The following is a 10739-nucleotide window of genomic DNA, read 5'->3' as shown; positions in this document are numbered from 1 at the left end:
CTGCTATAATTAAGAGAATTTGTTAGTATTGAAATCAAGTTATACTAAACGCAAGTATACAAAATACTTACTCTTCATTAATGAGTACAATTTCTTGTGCAGTTGTGGTTCCATTTTTTGTTGTGATTGTTTTTGGTGGCTTAATTTGAACAAATGCTGCAAGAATATCTGTTATAGATACAAACACAATAAGAGTATATAATGAAAAAGTAAGTTGATAATTATTTATGTTGATCTAAGAAAATTACCTATAGATGATGTTTCATTGCCAAGATGGTTAGAAAATTCATTGAATGGTACGAAGTGATATGTTGGGGCGTTGTTATCTTCATTACTATTTTCAACATCTCGAATAAGTGTGCTAGCAGTGATTGTCCATTGCCATTGCCATGACTGTGGTGTGATATGGTATTTTTCTTGTAGCAACTTCACAGCAGCATTTGATACATAGTATAAGTTAAAAACTTTCAAGGTATCTTTTAACTATTCTATTTGATCTTCAGAAAGTATAGCTTGAACTTGTGTACCCTATATAAGTGGTGTGCATAACAGAAATCAATGAGGCAGTGGATTATGTAATTATGAATTAAATGAAAATTGTTATTGTTAAGAACCTAAAAAATGAATATGGTAAATATGGTATATATTTGAAAATAAGAATTTCAAAGTGTAACCTCTACATCAGCCAAAATGAGCCTTTGATATCTTGTTGAGCTTGTTTTTGGGATTCGTGGATTCTACTTTTCCAAAACATGAATATTTGTTGTCCATTCTTTAGTTGTGCTAGTTATTTTCTTGATGGGTGTTATTCCTTCATTCATCCTGCAAAATTTGTTATAAGAAACAATTTAGTAAGAACTTACTATAAGGATAATAGATAATTATAATAAATACAAATAAAGTTAAGATTACATTACATAAGATGAAATTTACCAAAAATTTACAACAAAAAAATGAATTATATACAGTCTGCAAGTGTTAGTAGTTCTTCATAAACAACATTTTTTGTGATATTGTTATCCAAATCACATTGATTTGTTAGTGGAATAAGAACTTTAACATCTGCAGTAGTTGTAGCTCGTGATAGAGCAACATAAAGTTGTCCATGGGAGAATATTGGCTCTCGTAGGTAAAAACCTACTTTTTGTAATGTTTGGCCTTGTGCTTTATTTATTGTCATGGCAAAACACAACTTTACTGGGAATTGTGTTCTAGTAAACTGAACTGGATATTTTTGTTGATCTGAGGGTTGCAATGGTATTCGTGGTATGAAAATCATTTGTCCTTTCCGATCCCCAATAGCAATTTTAGCACAAATGATGAAATCTTTGAGATCTCGACAAATAATTCACGTTCCATTGCACAAGCCTATTGAAGGATCTATGTTTCGTAAAGTCATGATTAGACTATTGATTTTCAATTCTAAATGATCAAGTGGGAGACCATTTGGTTTAAGAGAATTCAAGAAGTCTTCATATTGTCCTTGATCATTTGGATCGATTGTTTTGTCGATGCTTGTATATAATCTACCTTTTGTTGAGAATTGTTTGATCAACAAATCATTTATTTCTTGTACACAATCATTTTTTGGAGTGAGCACAACATAATTAATCATTGAAATTGGATCTTCTGAGTAGTTCTTGAGATTTGGAAACACCTTTTGAATCAAGTTTTTGATAGAATTTTCAGCATTTGAAAATTTGTTGGAAATTATCATTGATGCTGGTAATTTGACTTTGTTTTGATCATTGACCGATTCAGATCCATTGCCAATGCGCAATAAGTAATTGCTGAAGGAAGGATCATGCCTTGCTCGCATATTTTCAGTCAACTTTACTTTCTCAAAAGATTTCCATAATTCTTAATTGACCAAGCTAGCATCAATTGAATCATATTTTGTTCCTTTGGGAATGACTGGTGGTATTTGTCGAAAATCACCATCCAAAACTACAACTTTGCCTCCAAAGAGTAATTTTGACTCATTGATATCCTTCAGCATATCATTCAATGCCTCAATGTTTTGCCTCTTGGCCATAGGTGCCTCATCCTAAATGATTAGTTTTGCAGTTCTCAAAAGATTTGCAAGCCCAGTTTGTTTACCTATGTTGCAAGATTTATATGTTTCAACGTCTATAGGTATTTTGAAACGAGAATGGGTTGTGCGGCCTCTTGGGAGAATAGAGGTTGTTACTCCAGATATTGTTGTTGCAAGAGCAATGTAATTCTTGAATCTAATTGTTGCCAACAATGCCTTGTATAAAAAGGTCTTACCAATGCCTCCAAGACCATGTATGAAAAAACACCCTTGATTTCCTGAGTAGACCCTATTTAAGATTTTGTCAAATGCTACTTTTTGTTCTGAGGATAATAGGGAAATAGACTGGTAATCAGCTTCAGAAACAACAACATTCATTTTTTCTTCAATTTCGTGGCAGGTATCTCGAATATCAGATGAGATCATGTTGTCAGAGAAAATATTGAAATCTTTGATATCTTTGCCCATTGATTGAAGAGTTGAATTTATGCTTTGTAGAACTTTTTTGAAAATTTCTTCTTTTGAAAGATTTGTTGCTTTGGCATAATTCTCTGCCATGTAGTCTTTGAATTTTTCCCACAACTACTTTGGATTATTAGGAGCATAATGAATGAGAATGGTTGCAAACAAGCTTCTTAGAGAGTAAGGCATTTGGTAAGAGATTGCTTCTTCTAAGCATTGTTCAAGATTGTTGTCTGATTATAAGAGACCACAGAAAAGGGCAGCTTCCCGAAAAGTTTTTGCTTTTCTTTCATTTATGGTTCTCAAGGATTCAAATGATGTAGGCTCTCTGATGTTGTTTAGAAGTAACCTAAGGTAATATCTTTCACTTTGTGCAAATTGTGCTGTGACAATGCGCCTAATAACATTGCCCTTTTTTCGCTCAATCCACATTCTATCTTGCTGCCACCAAACAAAATGTTCAGAGAATTCCTTATATAAATATTTTCCGAGCTTTGCCTTTTCATTTGTCTTGTTCACCAAAAAGAATTCAGTCAACATTATTTTCGAACGGATGGGATCATTTAACACATAATTTAGGTCATCTGAAGGATTGAAAGTAACAAATTGTTGGTGTTCAAGGTGGATTTGAAAATGGATTATTGACGGGTATATGTCATTCAAAGAGAATGCTTAAATTCTTCACATTGCCTCTGGAGGTGAAATCCATCTTGCGGACTGAAATTGTTGGATTTCATCTATGATTTCTGATTGATTTTCTCGAACAATATGGAACGCAATTTTATCATGGCCTTTGTAAATATGCTTGTACAAATATTTGACAGCTTTGATTGTTGAACAAATTTCAATATTGATGTGGCAATCATATTTGGCAAGAAGCTATGGATTGTACGGAACTACCCAACGATTATCCAAAATTTGTCCTCTGATTTTCACTTGATTACCATCAGCACAACGCTTGTATATTGGGTATGAGTCTTTAGAAGAGCTTGTTATAGGTTCAAAATTTTTAGTATAATGATTTTTGCATTTTTCATTCTTCATGCAAATATTGTTTGGATTCATTTCACCACAAGGTCCATGCATCATGTGTTTTACCACCATAGAAAACAAATGAGGATGTTTTTTTTATCAGGAAGTTCAGCAGATACAATTGAATCATAAGTATCAGGAGATAAAGGCTTTTGTCCAATTGCTAGAATTAACAATAGATGCATATGTGGAAGACCTCTCTTTTGAAATTCAATGATAAAGACATATGCAACGACTTTTCCAAAGATTTGATGTTTTATGATGTCATCCTTCAGTTGTTCCATTTTTGCTCTAAAACACGAGAGGTTAAATCTGGTCTATTTTGAGCTTCCTCATTAGGTCCTAACTCGGCTTTAATCTCTGGCCATGCTGGATTACAAGTCATTATAAGAAAGATATCAGGTTTGCCAAATCGTTGGACCAAAGCCATTGCATCAACATATCGACGTCTAAGATCTCTTGGACTACCTATGAATGACGGTGGTAGTATAACCTTGTGACCAATCTTTGAACCTCTACCTTCACCTATTGTGACACTGTTTATGATTCCTTGATACAAATCAGCCCTAATTTCTCTTTGTTTGTTTCGAAAGAACTGAAGTCTAGATGTTTCAATCTTGACATACATATCAACATAATACTGCTGAAAGAGATGACCAGAGTGGAGTAAGATTGAAGAATCATTGGGTCGTATTTGGAGCTTGTAGCAGTAGTATTCATGACAAGAAATGGTAGTTTTCTTATTCTTTTGTTTCTGAAACACTGAAATAAATTTTTTTTAGTTATGAGTAAAAAATTTTGAATACTATTTAATTGATAAGGAGAGGATCTATTTACCTTGGGCTTCTTTTATGAAAGGTCTGAAGCAGTAGTAGCTTGATGAACACTAAGAATAGATTGTTGATGGCATGTGATTTTTGTTTGGTTTTTGTTAACTCTTTCAATACCATAATGCCATCTAGATTCACCATATGGAAAAAACAATAGATATTGTAATGGGTCATAACATCCAAAATACCATTGAACTTTTTCACTATGACCAGAAATTTGATGAACAACAATATCTCTTGAGATTTCTTTGGTTAAGACATCATTTTCAGACCAAATTGCTGCCACTTGTAAGGCTGAATGTTGATTGTAGACTCTCTGATCTAAAGATACATCAGATCTAATAATAATTTATACAGAGTTCAAATGATATATATGTTCTAATCTCCTGAGGAAGATTGAATATGGATTCAAATGTGAAATCTTTACGAACCTTTCAAGAATAACAGGATTTAGCTTTTCTGAAGATTTCGTTCTGTTTTGGATTTCATGATCAGTGTCATAAAAGTAGAGCTGTAGATGACTAAGATTTTCATCAGAAGATGTAAGCTCATTAATGAAGTGATAAACTTGACCTTGTATCCTGAATGTATAGATTCCTTTATTTCTCCAACACAATTCCTTGTCATATTTGACTCTAAAAGATGTGAAAGCAAAGGAATTGTTATATGTTCGAACATAGATACAAAATTCTTTTGCTTCGTCCAAGTTAGATGTATATAACCAATCAAGTTTTGGAGGATAGTTACTAGAAACCAAAGAGACTTATCCACCCATATAACAAAAGCTATTAAGCTCAAGGTAAAACTTCTTCGCACCACAGAAGTTGCAAGGTCTTTGTAGTGGTAACATGGTGGGTTGAGTTGGATGCCATCTGTTTTCTTGTTAGAAGCCTTCCATATTTGCGAATTACAATTTTCTATGAAGCGGAAGATATAATTTTGTTATTTAGAAAGTTTAGCAAAGAAATTAATTTGTAAAAGAATTTAAATTTAGAATCAACCTGCATAAGGTTTTGAGCGATGATTTGTTCCGAAAGTGGAACCTATGAAAATTAATTTGCATTAATGTTAGATTTGTTGCTATAATTCTATTAGATGATTTATATAAAAGGAATAAGATTCAAACCTTTTTCATAAATACCGAAATAACTTATGTGGGATTTCCCTCTGTTGTCATGACATGTAACAAAACCGGTTTGAACAATTGAAATATGATTTCCTAATAAAAATAAGAAGAAAAATAAAGAAACTAAATGAAATGTTTTTCATATGATTTTAAAATTATTATTTTATTATGTAATCACGTTCAATATTTTTTGTTATCAATTACCTATACGGAATTGTTGATGATTTGAGTTGCTTCCTTGAATCAATAAATCTCTATTTTTTGTTGATGATGTGCGTTTCCTTTTTTTTATCTCGATGGATGTCTATGGAATGTACCAGTAATTAATTTGGCAAATATGTTAGATTTACTAGAGATGATATGATTAGTAGTAAGATAACTAATCTTGATTTAAAGGAAAAATAATACCAATAGAGTTTTCGGCTTATGAAAGTAGATATTGTTTCTTTTGAGCATATGCCTCTCGCAGTCTTCTATTTTTTTCAAGTCTTTGTTTTTTTGTAAGCAGAGGAATAAAGTATATATGTAAAAGGTTAGCATTTTAATGTTCTTTTCTTTTATATAAGTTATGGGTAAATATGTGTAGAACGAATGTTTGAACAGAAATTAAAAGTTTTAAAGTAAATTGTTTTGTACTTTTAACCAAAGATTGATCTACATCTTCTTGGTCAGCACATAATCTTCATTTTCGCATTTTCGCGTTGTACAACTACATACTAAAATTACATAAAAGAAGAAGTTTATTTTTGTATTAGTAGAACAAAGGGATTGTATTGAGCTACGTTCTATGTTTAACAATACTATTTATATGAAAAAACATTAAATGGTAGTGACTGACATATATATATCATAATATTCTAAAGATAAATGTACGGGAAAGAAATAATTCTCCTCGTATAATCCTGTTGACTAAGTCCACGCTCCTCCGTACGACGTCGCTTTGTCACCTGAAAACACAAACGTGAGCTAGCCGGCGGGTGTGTGCCGGAAACCTCTCTGATGCCTAAGTCAGAAAACTTGACAAATAGACAAAGCTCAATGTATTCAAGAAGCAAAATTGTAGGTTGTGTTATGTTACCTCCTCCAAGGTGATGCTTGTGAGCTTTTATAGGTTTCGTGTGACACAATCCTAGTAGGACTTTTATTCCTCCATGCAGAGTCCTCCTAGGATTCATACTTCTAAAGGATAATACTTATCCTTTTACACCCCCTCCCACTGCTTAAACCAAGTGGGATGGTTTTTACCGCGGCCGAACTACCAATTGACCAAAGTAAAACTGGCCATGCTGAGCCACAAAGTAGGCCGAACTATCCTTAGTTCGGTCCTTCCTTTTACTTCTCATTTCGGTTCTCCTTTGCATGAATCATGATATGTTGGGACCAAGCTACCGAGCAGCAAGGCCTTGACCGATCTATCCAGAATATGCCATGACCGGACTAACTCGGAGACCGGACTAACTCCAAGTCGTCCAAACCGAAGTAGCTTCACAACTCCTGTGCCAAAGTAACTTTATTTCTCTTGGGCCGGAGTAACTTCTCGGCCCATTTTACCCAGTCCGTCGTACTTTGGGCCATGAAGTCCATCTCATAGCTCGGCCCAATTTTCACCAAAAATTACCCTCTCAATTGCCCCTTAATTCCATCTGCACAACATGATTGGGATTACCTAGTGACCAGCCGAGCTAACGTTTTTAAGCCTTTCCAGCCGAACTAAAAAACCTCCTTTAGCCTCTCTAGCCGAACGTGCTTTACTCCGGGTTCCGCTTGTCCGGTCAAAACGTCTCTTCAATCACTGACTGTAACGCTTCACTTACCAATGACACGTGGCAGGCTCTGATAGGCTGTGAGCAACTGTCACGCCGCCCTCGTACCACGAAAATTTTGAACAGTTCTCGCTTTTTTTCCCTCTCTCCCTTTTCACAAAACAGCCCTTTCATTCTTGGATCAATCACCTATTCTATTCATCTTCTCTCTTCGTGCCTCTGCTTTTCCAACTACCAAGCTTGTGTTCTTCATTTGCTGCCACTGTTTTCGTCTCCAGCTCTCCCTTCTTTAATCTGGTAAACAGATCCATCTTCCCTGTTCTGTTTGTTTTGTGCATTTGTTCTATGCGTTTTGTTTACTGTATTTTTGCAAAATATATTTTTTTCCATTTCTACTTCGCCTCAGTACTTCCTTGAAAAAACATTAGCAGAACTTATGCGTGTAAGACCAATTCTGTAGAAAATTAGTCTTGAATCCCAAATCAAGTAGCAACCGAACTAGGATACTGTTTGTCCTATATAGGTAGATCACTTTAGATAATAACCGAACTAGAACTCCAGAAATCAGTAGTTTCAGTAGATTATCAACTCCTGAATAACTCTAGCCGATATAAGCCCACCGAACGAAGTTTGACTTTAATAAATAAGGAACCTCGGTCTTCAACCGAGCTAAGCCTTTGGGGCTAAGCCAGCTTTCCTAGTTTCTAAACCAAACGCAGAAAGCTGCCCCTAGTGGCTTAACCGAAGTAACAAAACTCATAGTTCAACCGATTTAGGCCATTGGGGCTGAACCAGCTTTCTTAGTTTTTTTAGACCGAACTCAGAAAACTGCCCCTAGACGATGAACCGGTCTAACAAAATTGTTTCTAAAGCTAGTATGCCGAGATGCCTGCTAATAAGAACCTTGCTAAAAACCGAGCCACCAAGCACTTTGGTTGAACCGAGATAAAACCTGTCCATAAAGCCGAAGTAGGACTCTTTTACCTCGCTTTTAATTTGTAGCACGGTCCAATGATCTGTGCTTAACCCCTGTGTTTTCTACTTTGCAGACTTAGGTTGCCCAGGCACTCCTGCGTGCGCTCAACCGAGCTACTGAGCACAATTTTTGCACCGACATAACTTATTCTTAAATTATACGATAGATGGGGAAGTATAGATACTTAGTAAATACTCCGGGCGGCCTAGCCGAATTCAGGAAGGACTACCAAATACCTGATGACGTCCATCTGGTCTTGGCCGAAAAAGACGTCATTCCATGGGACAATGAAGGCTTCGTCCCCTTCACCCTTTTATCCATTATAGAAACCGGACTACGGTTTCCAGTCCAGCCATTGATTTGCGAGTTCCTTAGGCAAACCAGACTATGCCCAACCCAACTATCTACTAACTCCTACCGCATCATTATGGGAATAGCCGAACTGAACCGTCAAGCCGGCCTAAACCTTGGCCTGGCCGAAATCTTTCATCAATATTCCATTGGCTCAAAAGAGGATGGGTGGGTTTATTACCTTAGAATACGTCGCCGCCGAGAGAAGATAATTAAATATACACCGGACAAAGACGTAAATGACGATGATTTTTTCTGGGTCTCTGGGAACTTTGAGGATTTTCAAGCCCAAATTCCTGGCCGACCTATAAATTGGAAAAAAGGAGAGCCCGGTAATTTAACTTCGGTCTTCTTCCTTGCATTTTTTTATTTCGGTTTGTTAGTGTATCAACCAAACTAACAGTTCTTCTTTCGCAGATTCTGCCCACCTTCATTCCTTATACAGTTATCCAAACCTTGCAACTTTGCGAGCCGCACTACGATATCCAGAACGTTGCTGGGCCAAATTGCTGCAATTTGAGTCGACCTACCGATACAGCGGTCGCCGGAAAGCCAGAGTAACTGACTTCCTTCTTGAAGACGCCCCAGAATCGGACCCATCCTTGCCCGAGATTAGACTAGTCCCACTTACAGCTGAAGAAGAGATGGCAAAAAAGAATAAAGTCAGGGCCCTTTTAACCGAGACAACCAGGCCCGAAGTAACGCCACCCAGCCAATCGCAGCCTGCTGTTGTGGCCCTCCCCACTCAACAGCCGTCCTCTTCCCGCCGAACCAAGCGAGCTCGGACTGCCGAAACCGAACAAACTTTGGTCGATGAAGAAGAACCCGCTCTTCCACCGAGCTTACCACCGAGCCCCCAACCGGAGCCCTCTGACCGAACGACCGGGTGCTGGACACTGAAACTTACTTTCAACAACCGAGACATCCAAGCCTCGGACTCGATTGTTGCTGAAAAAGACCATCAGTTGGCCTTCAATCTGGCCAAGGGTGTGTGCCTCCCCAAAGACATGGAGCACTACCAAAAACAACTGAACACCGAACTAAAGGCCATCCGGTCAACGACAAAATCCATGATTCTGGTAAGTGGCTTCGGTCGCCTCTCTGTCTACTTTTCTTTTTTCAACTTTTACTTCGGCTAAAGGGAAATCTTTGCTTTGTCAGGCCATTCAGAAAAACCAAATCACTCATAGGAAAGTGCTGGAGCTTAAGAAAATAACAAGGCAGGCCGCGGCAGAGGCTGAAGCAAAAGCAACCGAGCTAGAGGAGGCCAGAAAGCAAATGGCCAAGCTACAAGGTGAGATCGGCAGACTGACCGGACTGGTTAGTTCGGTCGAAGCTGAAAAGTAGAAGGCTGCCATTGCTCTGAAGGACAAGTACCTGCGTGAGCTGGTAAAGCTTGAGAGGAAGAAAGATGCCGAAATATCCCAAGCGAAGGAGAGCGCAAAAGAGGCCGAAAAGAGAGGCTTCAAGAAGGCAGAAGATGTATATGCCAAGCAGTGTGAGGCCGCCAAGGATCTGTTCTTTAAGTGCGGCTGGAGGGGAGCCGTTGAGAAGCTCGGTCATGATCCACAGACCGAGGTTTTCAACCCTCCAGCCTACTTCATACCGAACTCCCTTGTGGAGTATGCAAATGCCATACAACAGCAGTTCCTTGAAGGCTCAGACTCTGATGAAGACTCTGTCTATTGAACAACCAGTTGAAACTGTGGTTCCGACCAAAACCACTCTTGCGATTGAAAGCGAGCTCCCGCCCGAAACCGATCTTCATGTTGATGCCGATGCTGCCTTCGACGCCGAAATTGAAGATCTTTTCTCTTGATTTTGCACTTTTTTTTTTTTTTGGGTTATCTTTTGTCTTTGTAACCGGGCTATGCCCCTCTGTACTTGCTTTTTAATGAATGAAAATTTTGTTTGAACTCTTACTCCGGTTTTTGATGTGTGCTTGCACTTGTAATGTCTTCTATTGTTCCAACTGCCGTTTCGGTTTTAAATGGTTAAACTAACTATGCTTATCAGCCAACCACTCCCTAGCCGAAATAATTACTTCGGCTGTGGAGTACTCAGAGTTGGTTTAATCCAGCCAACCACTCTTCAACCATGCCCATACTTCGGCTGAAGAGTACAATGAGTTGGTTTAATCCAGCCAGCCACTCTTCAGCCGTGC

General features: G+C 37.6%; 1 protein-coding gene across 1 annotated transcript; it reads right to left on the bottom strand.

The window, feature by feature from the left end:
- Positions 1-3800: 3800 nt before the first annotated feature.
- On the bottom strand, positions 3801-9175 carry LOC145806951 (uncharacterized). The gene is made up of 4 exons (XM_082904821.1): positions 8977-9175; positions 4791-5121; positions 4477-4697; positions 3801-4291 (listed from the first exon to the last, which is right to left on the bottom strand). Exons 1-4 carry the CDS (start codon positions 9173-9175, stop codon positions 3801-3803), a joined length of 1242 nt encoding a protein of 413 aa, XP_082760947.1.
- Positions 9176-10739: the final 1564 nt, after the last annotated feature.

The sequence above is a fragment of the Camellia sinensis genome, chromosome 14 (genome assembly GCF_055761805.1).
Source record: "Camellia sinensis isolate YWXY chromosome 14, ASM5576180v1, whole genome shotgun sequence".
Lineage (NCBI taxonomy): Eukaryota > Viridiplantae > Streptophyta > Magnoliopsida > Ericales > Theaceae > Camellia > Camellia sinensis.
The sequence above is the reverse complement of the archived record's forward strand: the minus strand, read 5'-3'. Positions and strand labels throughout refer to the sequence as shown.

Coding starts and splice junctions, on each gene's coding strand:
- LOC145806951 (XM_082904821.1), bottom strand. CDS start 9,175: ATGGGTCCGATTCTGGGGCGTCTTCAAGAAGGAAGTCAGTTACTCTGG. Junction 5,122..8,976: donor GAATCTGCGAAAGAAGAACT/GTTAGTTTGGTT, acceptor TGGGTGGATAAG/TCTCTTTGGTTTCTAGTAAC. Junction 4,698..4,790: donor AATCCTGTTATTCTTGAAAG/GTTCGTAAAGAT, acceptor AATTATTATTAG/ATCTGATGTATCTTTAGATC.